General features: G+C 50.5%; 1 protein-coding gene across 23 annotated transcripts in view; it reads right to left on the bottom strand.

Moving 5' to 3' along the window:
* Positions 1-2,708: 2,708 nt before the first annotated feature.
* The window catches only part of FHOD3 (formin homology 2 domain containing 3), a 335,026-nt gene continuing 322,740 nt past the window's right edge, over positions 2,709-14,994 (bottom strand). For 19 of the 23 annotated variants that reach the window (XM_045574974.1, XM_036419534.2, XM_036419535.2 and 16 more), the window contains 4 exons: positions 14,603-14,626; positions 12,898-13,072; positions 11,434-11,595; positions 2,709-3,253 (listed from right to left, as the gene is read on the bottom strand). In XM_045574974.1, the coding sequence (XP_045430930.1) occupies positions 3,171-3,253; positions 11,434-11,595; positions 12,898-13,072; positions 14,603-14,626 (444 nt within the window). In that variant the 3' untranslated portion in view covers positions 2,709-3,170. The remainder of the gene's footprint in view (positions 3,254-11,433; positions 11,596-12,897; positions 13,073-14,602; positions 14,627-14,994) is intronic. The other 4 variants (XM_036419542.2, XM_045574981.1, XM_036419540.2 and 1 more) reach the window with 1 other exon arrangement.

The raw sequence follows: 14,994 nt of genomic DNA, 5'->3' as shown, positions 1-14,994 counted from the left end.
TCTTTTGGGGTTCAGTGCCCCACATAATAGGCTTGTATGCATAACAGGCTTACCTTGTCCTCTGAATCTCTGAATGCTCCCATCCGGTGGGCCCACACGAATTCTCTGCTCACAGGCATCACAGAGCTGTAAGCAAATGACAGTAAGAATGGTGGACACATGTATTGCACACATCTCTGCTCAGGTGTGTTTCCTTGCCTCATCAGACTTCACTTAAAACACACAAATTCAAAGATAAAACTACAGAATAGTGACAGAAGAGCATTAAACCAAGTACTGAGGCCCTTCTGAGTGCAATGCCCACCCAGGAAGCTGGCCCTGGAGGAGGAGGAGGGGAGCATCCTGGAGAAAGGCTTCAGACAGAATGTACGTTGAGTGGGTTACATTGGAATAAACTCACCCGTGAGGGGATGTTTTGAAAGAAGAGTGATTAAAATGGCAATAGGCTCTACTGTGAGGCAGCCTTACCCCAAAATATGTCATCCTGGAATCAAAACAAGACCAAATGGCAGAATGCCTCGGGAGAGAAGAGTGCGGATTTGCCAGCACCCAGCATCTATCACAGAATTCTCCTCTGAGGACAAGAATTCCCAAGCTCAGAACTCAGGTAGGCAGTCTAAAGCAATGTGATACACACATTTCACACAACCTCCTAGATCTAAAATAAACAGCAACTAAGTACAGACAAAGGTGTGTTCTCTCAAACCTGGGCGAATAAGCACAGGTAGACATTGAAACTTAAAATGTTTTCCTTAGTCTCTAGCCACCATTGTGTTCAGCAGTCACAGTAGTGACTACCACACTGAACAGTGCACAGAACACGCAGCAATGCAAAAACTTCTCACAGAACACCCAGAAATGCCAAAAGCTCTATTTGGGCAGCTCTCTCAGACCGCATGTGGCTTTTCCCCACACATTTACAGTTCTTAGAACAGTTCTGCAATGCCTTTTTATAAGATACTAAACTCAACAAAGAACAGACATTTACCTAATTTAAGACACCCTTTTCCTAGGACACAGCATCCTTTCCTACTTCATGTATGTTCACAATATATAGGGAAACCCAAGGGTGCATCACTGCTCAGCTTGGAAAGGGGCCTTGGTCCTGGCTGCAGAGCGGCTGCGCCAGGGCCTGGGCTCTGCCGCACGTGTTAGCCATAGGCAACAAAGCAGCTCAGCCTGTAGGCCCCTCCGCAGTCCCCGGCGTGGAAAGCTGTAAGAAACGAAGGAGCAGGTTTTCTGCATCTCACAGGACCCTGTGGGCCCGGCTGAGAACACCCTCCGGAGCTCAGGAATGATCACCCAAGAAAAGACATTTCTCCATGAGCCTGCTATTAACCTTTTTCTCTTTTCACCGCATAAAGACTGGCAAAGAATACTTTGTAGACTAACCAAGACAGGAACACAAACAGCCCTCAGAAAGTTCAAATCCAACCAAGAGAGAGGCCTCATCCCCCAAGCAAAAGCTGCAAGGGACAAACTATTGACAAAATTAAGATGGAAAAGCAGCTTACCTTTACCAAGTCGCCTTGTACACGAGGCCATCCCTCGGGATAGAGGTGGAAATACAGATTGCTCTTGCTCTTGGGGTGCATTTAGGTGCCTGGTTCCCGAGGCACATCCCCCTCAGGTGGCTCTGGCCCACGACCCCTGGAACAGCTGGGATTCTAGAATGTAGGCTTACTGAGCAACTTAGTAAGAAAAACGATGAGGCCTTAACAACTTTACATCTTTACAACTCGTGTTTCAGGCCATTTAAAAACAGGTACTCGCCATCAATATTATAATGTCAATTCCCAAAGAAACCCAAATTCAGGCGTCTTTAACAGAGAAGTATTTGCTTTTCTTTACCTGCTGGCAAGAGCCTGCCGTGGCTCAGTGAGTGGGGGTGCAGAAAAGGGCGACAGTCACAGAGGCATGTGGGGTGACTCTATGGTCTTTGGCTCTTCGGACAACACAAATGCGGTTGTCTGCCAATCACATCTGCCCAGGCTCAGGAAGACAGAGTCACAGAGGTTGAAATGAAGGCAAAGGTAGCATGAGTGACCCGGCTATCTTCCAGCCCCCCAATGACCTGCTGCTGTGGTTTACCTTTCCCTGCTTCTGAGGCAGAGACTCTTCACAGGAGCCACGTGACCTTGGACGGAGGGACTTCTGGGAAGGGCTCAGCGACCACCTGGGCAGCAGCCCCTTCAGCGTGGCTCTGCCACTGCCAGGAGCTCCTCACGGCGCATCCCACTCCGGACACCTTGGCTTCTGATGACCGGTCCTTGAGTGCCCAGGCCTCCATTTGTCATTCTCTGCACTCAGAGCTTAAAATGTTCATTTTCTTTTGGTGACAGTAAACTTTTTGAGAAAATGAATTTTTACATGAACGGGGCAAGTGAGTGAGTTACAGAATAGTTCAGATTTTTAAAATGCTACTCTACATTTTTGCTTCCACATCGCTATGGAGCAAAGCAAAGCATACAGGTAAGGAGGCTATTGCTAGCTTGATGACTAATTAATGAGGAGTTACAGAGAGCGCATTGTCAGGCTCCTCATTCTAGTAACCAACTGGAACCCCCCGGCCCCCCACCCCCCAGGCCTGAGACAGTTCTGAGCCAGGGTCCTGGTGAACCTGGGGAGAGGTTTCGCTGACTCAGAAGGAGACAAAACTGTGAGCTATTTAAGGTCCTACAGCCAAGAGAATAAAAGTTTCCCATTACGACATTAAACTCTATTTATTTAGTATCTGAAACATGGTGTACATTTATGAATCCATATAAACATTTAGTACATCTAAAATCCACAACTGGCCAACAACCTGTGCTTTCCTTTGTGTACAGTTTGGGTTTTACATCGGGATACTTTGGTGGTGTGGAGAGACCCAGTCCGTGAATCTATTCCCTTAGTCACTGACAGAGTGATCTGCTCTGTAAAAGGTCCGTTCCTCACACAGAAAAGGTGTCACCCTTTGGAACTACTAAACCGGGTGCCAAGGAAACAAGAGAAAGTACAGGAAGGAGACTCCATGCAACACAGCCCGTGGCGCCACAGAGAAATGGGCCCTTTCTCTCAGACCTTTCGATGCTGATGCTGACACAGAGCCTCCTCGCCCCGCACTGCAGGGGCTTCGTCCAGCAGGAGCATGCGCTCTGCGCAGGCACACTTCTTAGGGCGTCCCCAGGTCACAGCTGCAGCTCCGAGGTGCCCACCAGGCCCAGGGCGCGGGCTTCTTCTGGGGTCAGGCCGCTCTTCAGGGTCCTCCGCACTGCAGTGCATGAGCGGGTCAAAGGAGTGAGAAGAGAAGGAGGGATTAGCAGCCAGGCACAGGGAGGTGGCCCAGCAGCCTCCTTCCCCAAGGCCTCCAGGCCAGGGGGTCACAGGGTTCCCGGAGGCTCGGCCCCCATCTGGCTCCTGTTGGAGAGCCCTGACTGGCTGGTTGGGGCTGCAAGAGGCTGACCTGAAGATGGCACAGAATCCAACCTGCACGCTCCAGTGGAGGAGGGGCCTTATAAGGGAAGAAGGGAGAAGAGGCCCATCCTTACAAGGTTTCTGAGAAATAGGTGCAAACTGCGAATGGGCAGGTGGCATGTGAGAGCTCAGCCTCTGACCGGCATAAGGAATGGATCAGAGCTGGAAACAGTCATCACGGAGCAAAGGAAAATGCAAGTGCCAATGATGCCCATCAGGTAAGATCGCCCCACAAACCCATGACCTTGGACAGCAAGGTGTCAACAGACCCCAGGGCAATGGGCAGCAGTCAGGGGTGAGTCTCTGTGTGTTCACTCATCAAAGGGTCTCTAGAACGAATAACCAGGAATCCCCTGCAGACTGGCTGCCACGAAGCAAAATGCCAGGTTTCTCTGGGTGGATCTGTGGATGTCCTCTGTGAAACACACAGGGTCAGGAAGGACCAAACGACCCCTTCACTGGGCGTACACCTGGCCATCGAAGAACGCTCGAATTTCATGGACTTGGAATTGGCCTCTGTGTAGCCCGGCATCATGGGTTGTACCATGGCTCAGTGTTGATCAGTTCTGATGTCAAAACAAAGGCTGGATAAGGGTGAGTGAGTAGACAGCTGCCTTTCAAAGCCAGGCCTTTCCTTTGAAACTTTGCCTGATTACACTTCCCTTCATTTATAAGTTGTGTTTGGTCTATTCTCTATGTAAGCTCATATAGAGTTTAAGGGATATGTCCTATGTTCAGAAGAGGCATATTAGAGATCCGCCTTCCATCCCAAATCCTAAATATGCCAGAGTCCCCGAAATGAGTAGGGCAGGCCCTTGATCAGTAAAGCTCACCCTTATTCCTTTCCATGTTCCCTTGCCAGACCCAGTTCCCTGAATCTGCTCTGTGACCGTGAGCCTGTCTCCTCTGAGGCCTCCCCACAGGCAGGGCCCCACCTCCTGTGTCTGCAGGCAATACCCCACATTCCATGTCTCCCCATGCTCCCGTGTAGACAAAGTATCTGAAAGATCCATGCCCGTTGGAACGAACAGGGGTAATATCTATGAGTAATGGTGTCTTCTCTCCCAGGGATCAGCACTTTGAACAGGGACCAACATCTAATCTATCCATTAGTCCATCAACAAATGTTTTATGGAGAACCTACTGTGTGTTTGCCCTTCACTCAGCGAATCAGCACATTTTTGGAAGGCTCTCAGACATCAAGTGTAGGTTTTTATGGAGATTCAAAGACTTATACTGTGCCACCAACACACCATACCGTATCCCAAGCTCTGGGCCTCACGCTGCCCTTCTGCAGCTGCTCCTGCACAGCCTCACCCCTCCCCAACGCAGCCCCTGGGGCTCCAGACTGAGCGTCTAGCTCATCCAGACGAAACATTTGGCTCCAGAGCCTGGGCTGGAGGCAGACTGCATTTAGTTGAGTAATGGAATTTGTTCCATGGGGCAGCCATAAAAATACTAGTTTGTAATAACCTTTTATGTCCTTTAAACACTCCTTCAAGTGTTTGTCAAAGAAAGATAATTTTAACGGCAGAAAAGAGGATTAAATCTTTCTCATTCTCGATAAGGACTACCAGGACCTCCTCTTATCCAAGATACGGAATGCCGCCCGGAGAAGTCCATGCAGCATCTTACGTTTCATTAGCTGCGGAGGCGGCATGGACACGGGCCCACGGACCAGTTCTCGGTGCCTTTGGGTAAGCATGCTTGGCCGAAAGACGGCGGAGGCTCTGTGAACGGGTGGGCATTTCACCCACGGTGGCGTTTCGGATGCCGCCTTCACACTCCCGGCCACACCCTGGCTCCCGTCCTGTGACTGCGGTGTTTGGTTCAGGGAAATACTTGAATAAGACCCCTGGCAAACGTAGAGCGTGTGCACTGATGTCATAGAGATGGGCACGGGCCAGCTTGGCTCGGAGAACAGAACAAAGCCTACCCAGCGCTCAGCCGGCCCTCCCGCTCGACCAGAGGCTGTGCCTCCAGCCTCACCATCTCCTCCAAGTGCTGATGTGCAAGGCCCCTGGGACCCTCCTCCACCCCCACCCCCCCCTCCGCGTGGCGTGTGTGTTCTCTGCTGCGGGGGAAGCCTACAGCTCTAAGGCCCCTCTGCTGGCCAGATGTGTTCCTGAAAAGTGAACCTCCCTAGAAAAGTCTGTGTCGTCTGTAGAATCCTACCTTCTGTAGGCCTTCGTGACAATTCGGATAAATCCTCTCACAGTGAATATAATACATACATAATAACCCAATAAATGTGACTATATTAGCCCCCCAAAAGACTTAAAGGACCGGAATCCTTCCTTCCTTTGTTAGAGTCAAAGTTAATTCATGTTCCGCTTGAAGGTGTGAAACGAAGGAAATCAGTTAAAATCAGGTTTGTATCCCAATTCAAATCGCATATAGAAAGGGTTCGCTTATCTGTCTGTCTGCTCACCAGTTCACTCATTCATTCAGCAAACGTGACTTGAGCCAAGTGCTGCGGGCAGAAAGGCAGGGGGCAGCGAGGCAGGGCTGACAGGGATCCGCAGACCTGACCAGATAGGGATTTGGCTCTCACTCTGAAAGCAAAGAAGGGGGGGCGGGGCGGCAGGGGGCAGGGGCCTGAGAGAATGAGGGGCCAGCGGACGGGGCTGGCTGGCGGGATGTGGGACTTGTACAAGTCTCCCATCACATAGGGGATTTCTTAAGTGCTCGCTGAGGTCTGATAAGGTAATGCTGGGGCTCCCTCCACTCCCTGTTCCTGCTTCCCTCGGAAGGCTCTGGCTGGAGCTGCCCAGCCTGTCACAGGCGGCCGCCTCCCTTCCTCAGCTGCTTAACAGAGAACAGACCTCGGAAATGTTTATCCCCGTCTGCCTCGCAGCTCTTCCATACAGGGCGCCGGTCACTTCGCTGGCCCTGCAGCCGCTCTGCCCGGGCTCTGTGACAGCTCTCCCGCAGCCCTGACCGCAGTGGGATCCTGGGCTGGGACACGGGGCGCCTCCGCCTCCACAGGCAGCACAGGGGCATCTGGGGCTCACAAAACCCACATTCCTTTTCTCATCTCCCACCCTCCTAGGAGTGAAAACAAATGTTAATCCTGCCAAGTGCTCTCGGGTGACTGCCGAGATGAGTTGAATCCGAGAATGATGGCAATGGTGGCCACAATCTGCTCCATGAGCCAGAACATGGACTCTTCCATTTGATCTTTGTGGAAAGCCTCTGGGATGAGTACTGTTATCTCCCCAGTGAGTGAACAAACGGCAGTGATGAGGCCCTGCCCCAGGTGCACACAGTAAGTGGGAGGGAAGGATTTGAGCCAGGACTTGGACTGGGCTCCATCCTGTTCCGGCCCCTCTGCTCCCGCAGCCCAAGGGGCACTTGTTCCAACACCTACAAGCCCTCGAGTCGCCCTCTAAAATATAATGACTCTCGGCCATAGGTGGGTAGCTCTGTTGGTTAGAACATTGTCCTGATATGCCAAGATAGCAGGTTCGAGCTCCGGTCAGGGCCTATACAAGGAGCAACCAATGAATGCATAAAAAGTGAAACAACAAGACTCTCTCTCTCTCTCTCTCTCTCTCTCTCTCTCTTTCTCTTTCTCTCTCTCTCTCTCAATTCAATAAATTAAAAAAAATCAATCAATAAAACAAAATGTGCCGAAACCGGTTTGGCTCAGTGGATAGAGCGTCGGCTTGTAGACTGAAAGGTCCCAAGTTTGATTCCGGTCAAGGGCACGTACCTTGGTTGTGGGCACTTCCCCAGGAGGGGGTGTGCAAGAGGCAGCTGATCGATGCTTCTCTCTCATCAATGTTTCTAGCTTTCTATCCCTCTCTCTTCCTCTCTGTAAAAAATCAATAAAATATATTTAAAAATAAAAATAAATAAAACAAAAGGTAACAACTCCCAATCCAACACTTGGTTTTCTTGTGGGCTTGTTCTATTTATCTTCCTGTCCTGTGTCCTGTCCACCTGGGTAGGCACCCTCAGCTGTCTTAATGAAGGGGTCAGAGCAGCTTTAATGAGTCTGAATGATCAGGTGCTCACTAAACAGCAATGACGCTATTGTTAAGAAGATAAAAAGTTGGACTGAGGAAGCTTTATTTCCTTTCAACATCTTAGTTTACTACATCCCAAGAGCATTAGTGTTAAAGCCTCTGGCTTATGGCCACTGTTATCTCGCACTATAAATATAAATTTTGTGTAAATATAAAATTGGATGATGGTAAGGAAGGACTATTTAAATTAAATGCAGAGAAAATTTTTAAAATGGGATTCGTGGGGGAAATTCCTCGGTATTTTCAAACACCACTTTGGAAAAGTAGAGACAACTGAACTACGTTGTGCACGGAATCCAATCTTGTGAGGTATAAATCATGTTTCCCCAAAACAGATCCAATAATTTTTCAGATTCCATCATTCTCTCTCTCCATGAATGCCTGCTTAATAGACAGCATGGCTACACCCCTCACTATTCTGTAAGAGAAATAAAATAAGATTTTAGTTATGTCAAATGTGCAACATGGCCTTGGAGAGGAATGCCACAGCGTCATGAGAGACACTGAGGGGGAAGGGTGGTGTGAGGGACCAGTCAGGGCGAGAGAGCAAGTCCGAGTTCTGTGGTCCTTTCCCAACGGGCACTGGAATCAAACTTTTGGCTCTGCCCATGGAAAACTGGGTTTGTTTGTTTTTGTAAAGGTGTCCACCATTATTATCCCAACAAACTAAGAAACTGGTCGATTACATGCAGGTCACATCAAAGTGATCACATCTATAGAGAAATACAGCTCTGAGCCCCACACTCCATGGTCACATTGCAACAGGGCCCAGGCACCCCCCTTGGAGGAAAACTCAGCAGAGAAGGGGCACCTGCCTCTCTCAACCATGACACGACCCTGGGGACAAGAGATAAGGCAGACTGTGAGTCCCCAATCCCCGCTCTGTTCTGTGGTCGTCTGGGCTAGTGGTCCCATGCAGGCAGCCACCTGGGTGGAGACCCTCAAGGCGGGTCCAAGAGAAAAGCATGCTGGGGAGGAGCCCCCTCTCCACCGCAGTCACTGGGGTCCATCCTGCAGAATCATACCCGTAAGGATACCTCAAGTGTTGGTCAGCTTCCGGGACCTCTAGGGCAGGTCAACATTCAGGAGGCCTAAGAGAACAAGTAGCTCTGGGACAAAACACCTGTCCCAATATTATGAAAAGAAAAACCAAAGTAGAAAAAAAAACAAAGAAACAAAACAACCATAAAGCTCAGAGAACATTCTCCCTCTGCCCGATGCACCGGCTGATTGGAGGGCCTCTGGACCATCCATTCCACAGGCCAGACCCCAACCACATAATTAGGAACATTTTGCTTCATGAGGCCGTGAGGGCATCAGCTGGGAAAGCAACAGAACCAAGTCATGGGAGCCTGCGAAGTGGTGAAGATGCCCTTAGTGTGTCTCCACTGGCTGCCCGTTCCAGGCATTCACAGGGCATTTGGCGTGTGTAGGCCCGGCCACCAGCGCCAACAGGAAAGTGGATATGGGATTTTCTCAGAGGATTCTTAAAAAGGCTCACAGGTCATAAATTTGTAGGTTATGGGGTGGATTCTGTTTAGTTTCCTGCTATAGCTGGACTATTACTGTCTTTGGCCAAATGGGCCAAGGCGCAAATATGTTGGGTATTCATTATCCACTTGCTCACTGCCACCATTAAGCAATCAAATAAAAGACAGGGTGGAGCCCAAAAGGCGAAACTTTGTGTTGATTTTGCAAATTATTGTCTTCTGATTCCTTTAACCTCTTGTGAAAAGCTGGAGTTTATCACCCCTTTAAATGGAAATCAAAGTAACTTCCCTTGTCTTAAATGTCTGCGGCTTGTGCCATTACTAATAAGTTAAACCTGTTGCAGATAAACATTTACATACATGCAGTGCTGGAGTCACTGAAGTAACTGCATCACAGGATGAAATGTGTTTGGCTAAATAAAAAGAATATACGACTGTTTCACATAAGATTGGAATGGAAACGATACCAAAGGATCGTGTATTATATCAACAACAAAAATAGGAAAAATATCTCTCTGGCCAGATTGAAGTGGGAAATTAATTATGACAGTGTGACTATTCCCAATGACATCGTGTGTCTCTGTAAGAATCTGGTTCTCTCTAGACCAGAGGGCAGGGCTGGCACTCTGCCCACACAGAGGTGGATTCCTTGAGACTTCGGGGACTGGCAAGGCCACTGTGTCATGTAGTCTCTGTCTCTGAGGTTCCTGGCTCACCCCTGCCCACCTCTGTGAGGGCACACCCTGGCTTGGCATCCTTTCTCCACTCCCCGCCATGGTCCCTGACACCCTCAACACACACACATGCTTTTCCCAGTTCCTCCAGGGTGACTGTTGCACTAAGGTGCCCCACGGTGGCCAGACCAGGAGAGACCGGGTACCACGTTTCTACCATTTGACTACCTGTTTACTGAAGTAGGTAACAGGAGGGCAATAAAGGCAAATACTGAACACAATCTACGGAAGACCTCCGAAAGCCTTTCATGAGTTCCATTTTAAAAAGCTCTTTAACAAATAGGTTTCTTACCATGAAAAAGAGCAAGAGAAAAACAGGCAAACAATATGGACAAGCCATCCACCAAAGAAGAGATGCAAACGGCACAAGAGGCAACTCAACTTCCTAGTGTGCAGGGGAAAGCCAGTTAAAGCCACACAAGGATACTCTTTCATCCCCTTCAGGCAGAGAAAAAGGGAGCTGCTGCCTTGGTCTGGAGCAGCTGGAATCCCCAGGCAGGTGGGGGGAGATCGATGAGCCCACGTCTTTGGAGAAGAGTTTGTCAGAGAAGATGCACATGCAACTGAGGCCCCTGTAACTCCGCTCCAGGCCTCAGACCTGAGCACTCTAGCTCACTGTGCCCGAGTCCACTGGAGACCTTGTTCACACAGCTGAGTCAGTCGTCTGGTTTAGTGTTCTTTACCCTGGAAACAAGCGTGCCAATGGGTCACGCACAACCATGGGGTCCAACCTATGCAGCCCAAACCCCATCACCTCTTGTGTGAATGTCAAGGGTAGCACCACGAGGTTCCCCGAGTTGGAGTTCTAACTGAACTCCCTGTCTACTTGGAGTCACTCTGCTGTCACGTTTGGGAGTCTAGACATGGGGAGGCAACCGGCCTTCCTTCTGGTGAAAAGTCATAAATCCCTTTCCTAGTCACCACCCCTTACTCCAGGAAGCAGAGCTGGTAAAGCTGCCACTTGTGTGACCAGCAAGGGCCAAAGCTTGGGAGCTGAGCTCTCAACACACACCAGCGCCACAGCCAACACAAGTGACATCACAGAGCTGAGAGGAACCCTGCTTCCTGATGGTCTCTATGAGAGTTGGCACAGTGCCCACACAGGCAACCACACCCACCACTTGGGCAGGGGCAGGAATTGGGCTCCAACTAAAGAGAAAGCCAGTTGCTCTGATGTAGTTGAATCCTCTATTTGGTCGGAAAAGAAAAAAAATAACTGGTCAACCTAGGCTGACATTACGTGTTTTAAGCATCCTACTGACCATAAAAATCACTGGTTTTTACCTTGGTCATGTTCACCGGCAGCAGCGAACCCCTGGGGAAACCACCTCCAGCCCAGAAAGTGGCCCCCAATGCAGGGAGAGAGGCAGAAATATAGCCTCTGACAAAGCATCCCGGCCAGGGCTTGGCAATGGGCTGCCCTGAGCCCACCGCCGCCTGCCAGAGCCATGTCAGGGCCTCTTAATCTTCCAGGGACAGAGTACGAGTTGAGGGAGGCCTGGCCAGAAATGACAACTATCCCGGGACAGGGGTGACTGCAGCGCCCTCAACAGGCCAACGCTGACTGCCACGTAGGAAACCTTTTGCTGACGAACAGGTGGGCCTCCTGGCACCAGTGACAATTCCCTGGGGCCCACCTCCGAGTCTGCCCTTCCCAGTCATACAGGACTATAGGGCACGTACCTGTGGGCGAGTCCCTCACCCCAACTCAAAGGCACTTACGAGATTTCCGGTTGGCCCGGGAGCGCTTCCTCTCCCGAGGCACCACTCGCTGACTGGGCACCTGGGTGGCAGACTTGACGATTCGGTCCATGATCTCATCGGCGGCATCATCTGTGACGTTGGGTGAGTCATCGTTTCCCATGGTCCATGAGCCAGCGGATCCTGAAGGATTAAAACAGGGAATGCAATGAAGTCAGAGAGGAGGATACCAAAGAAAACCAACGCACAGCGCTGCCCCCGCAGCTGAGCTGCCCGCCGCGGGCCGGACTGGGAAGCCCACCCTCAGCAGAGCCGAGTGCTCGCAGGTCCCCACTGTGGGAAACAGGTGGGCACCCCTCCAGCCACCATCCTCCAGGCTCTGTCCTCCCTAAAACCCACACTTGGGGCACTTAAGTCACAATACCTTGCACCACAGCTGTGCTCTTGTCTTTCTCTGCCCTTTAATTTCCTGTGGCTGGATGCGTCCCTCCACCTACCAGGTCACAGGAGGGCAGACCCCCTCCCCGCCCCAGACCCCATGCCGCACGGCGATGTGAACATCACAGGTTTCCAGTGATGTATGTGCAGTAGCATCCATTTGTGAAGTCAGTTCTCTAACCCCAACTTCTCATTCAGTGGGATAGAAATCAATGGATTTTTGAAACATAGTTTGTCTTTGAAATATCATAATAAGATTGTCCTCTACAACCAGTAAAGGTGGAATTGACGTAGTAAATCCTCTTTGGTACACTTCTCTGCTTGCTGACAAAAAAATACATTTATTAATAACTCCAGGTCTGGCATGGAAACATCTGCCTATTCACAAGCAAGAAGAAAGCCCCACAAAAACATAATTCCCAAGTCACGTTAAAGAGGTATTAATCAACTAGAGGCTCTGTGCATGAATTCGGGCATGGGTGGGGGTCCTGCTGGCCTGCCCCAATCAGGGCCAGTTGGGCCAGGCTGGCTCAGGGGAAGGGCCATGGGCAGTTGGCAGGCAGGCCCCACCCCCTGGTTGAACTTCCTGTTAAAGGCCTGGTGGCACTCCCGGTTGAGGGACATTTTGCATGTTAGCCTTTTATTATATAGGATGCTATTTTAATAATCCAGGATGAACTTACTGTGAAATCTCTCTATAAAATGGGAACTATGCTTCTGTAAGAAGACAGATACACATATAAGAATCTGTTCAAAATTGTGAATTTCCTCTCCCTACACTTCTTTTTGTTAACAAACACACAACTTCAAAAGCCTGCGGTCTCCGTCGCACCCACACAGCTCTGCCACTGCGTGAAAAAGCACCACCAACAATGCACAACCCACCAAGTGTGGCTGTGTTCAGTAAGACCTTACCTACAAAACAGAGGCAGAAATATAGCCTCTGGCAAAGCATCCCCCTCAGCAGCCCTTTGCAGCCACAACCCGGGTACAGACCTCCACGGGGCGGTTTCCTGGGAAGATGTACCCGGCCCAGCCCGGAGGTACCTCGACTCATCCGGCTGCGTGTGCGGATGCCCAGCGCCGGGGTGGCATCGTCCAGGGTCGGGGACGAGGTGTTCAGCACAGCCTTCATGTTCTCGTGCTCCGCGGCGTCCTCTGCGTAGCTCAGGCCCTGCGGTTGGCTCGCGGGTGCCGGAGAACTGCTGGAAAACTTGCCGGACTGCAAGACCAAAGGGGGGTGATGGCGTGAGCTGACATCCCCAAAGTCAACTCAAGCCCTTAACATGCTTAGTTGAGGGAAACCTTCTCTTCTGTCCCCCCCTCTCCTTTGGTTTGTGTGGATCCTGCAGACGCAGTCCTTACAGCAGTCACTGAGGTTGTGGATGAATAATGACAACACATCTGCGAACACGGAAGTTCTTTTATGGGAAAGAAAAGCTCTGGTCCAGAAGGACCGCGCCCATCCTTCCACTGTCGCAGGCATCTCGGCTCTCTCTGCAAGATCCCTCAGTGGGTGCCTCCCGGGGGCGACGGAAATCAGCTCTGGGAAGAACTCAGAAACCAAATCCGTTTACGAGGATCAATATATTTAATGTGCTAATTAAATATATTGAGCTTTAAGTTTTTTGTGTTTTTTTTTTAATTTAGTGTCAGAAAGCAGTTAAACATTTCTTACATATCATTTATGACAGTCGGACTTGAAAAGAGGGATTCAGCCACAGAATGAGACAAGATTAGGAGTTGGGAAGAAACTTTCCAGATCTAGTCCCACCTCACTTTGCTGAGAAGGGAACCGAGGCCCTCCAAGATTAAGTGACCCCGATGGGGTTGGTTTCAGTCGTGTTCAATCAGAGCACGACTCAGAAATTCATGAGGAGTCTGAGTTTGGTAAAACTTACTACTTCAAAAATATAGTTGTTTAAACAAGTAGTATGTGCACAAAATATTCTCTAATTCTAGCTGGACAGCCAGGACCCAGATGTTTTACAAGAGGTATGCCAGCACAGCGGGCCCCAGCACACCGTGCCCAGCATCTGGGTGAGACATAAACAGTCTGTTAGGTTGGCAGAGAGGAGCCCCATAGATCTGGGCTTCCTCTTTCCATCCAGTGGTCTCTGCCAGGGCAGCAGAGAGCCCAGGACACATCTGTGGCTGGCACATCTGTTCTGCCCCTCCCTCACCTTCCAGCTCTGACTTGGACTCTGGATTTGACATCTGGACCAAGACGAGGAGCCCTTGCCCTCCCACCCCTCACACACTGATCCCACCAGACCCAGTGGATGCCAATGGATGAAATGGGCACAAGTCAGAGCTCCCCAAAGCTGCTGAGCCGCTGGTCTGGCCTGGCTCTTAGCCACTGCCCCATTTCCTCCCTGTTAGGGCTCTTCATGTGGCTGTTCTAGAACCAAGTTATCATACTTGTATTGCCAAAAGGCTCAGACAGGGCCGGAGGGAAAGTTCCCTGACCCCTCTCCTTGCAGTAGAGAGAGCTGTGCTGGCGCTGCCACTCTTGACAGGGCCTGGAGATCAGGGACAGCTCGGAAAAGCAGTCAATCCGCCAGTCCCTGGCACACACGGCGGGACCAGGACCCATGTTAGAAGGTTAGTGATCACACAGAAACCAACCCGAAAACGTGCATGCGTGGTTTAAAGCACAGAACCGTGCTGACACTTCAGGCTGCTTAGGTTAGACTCTCCAGCGCCCCTGGAGGTCAAACGTGGCATTCTACACGATTAGACAGAGTCCTACCTCCATGTCATCCTCTTCATCAGTCTACCCCAGAGGACAGGACAGGATGGAAAAGACAGAAGGGATTCTTAGAAGGCACGGAAGTCAGCAAAGATGAGATCATCTCCATGTCACATCACATTCCAAAGGAAGAAATTGGCCCCATGAGCAGGGCACACCCTCTTGATTTGGGAGTGGCCAGGCCCTGCCTCCATAGCCCACCTGCCCTCCTCTGGAAACTCCTCAAGCGCTATCCTGACTACAGTCAGAAGGGATGTTGGGGTTCGGGCCAATCTCCCAAGGCTTCCCATGAGGTTGACAGCCAGCTTACCTGGCTTCTGGCCACTGTATACCTCACTCTGTGTCCTGCTCCTCATGTGGCCACATTCTGTGGATCCCACTCCCTCAGCCCC

This window comes from Pipistrellus kuhlii, unplaced genomic scaffold, assembly GCF_014108245.1.
Source record: "Pipistrellus kuhlii isolate mPipKuh1 unplaced genomic scaffold, mPipKuh1.p scaffold_m20_p_6, whole genome shotgun sequence".
NCBI lineage: Eukaryota > Metazoa > Chordata > Mammalia > Chiroptera > Vespertilionidae > Pipistrellus > Pipistrellus kuhlii.
The sequence above is the reverse complement of the archived record's forward strand: the minus strand, read 5'-3'. Positions and strand labels throughout refer to the sequence as shown.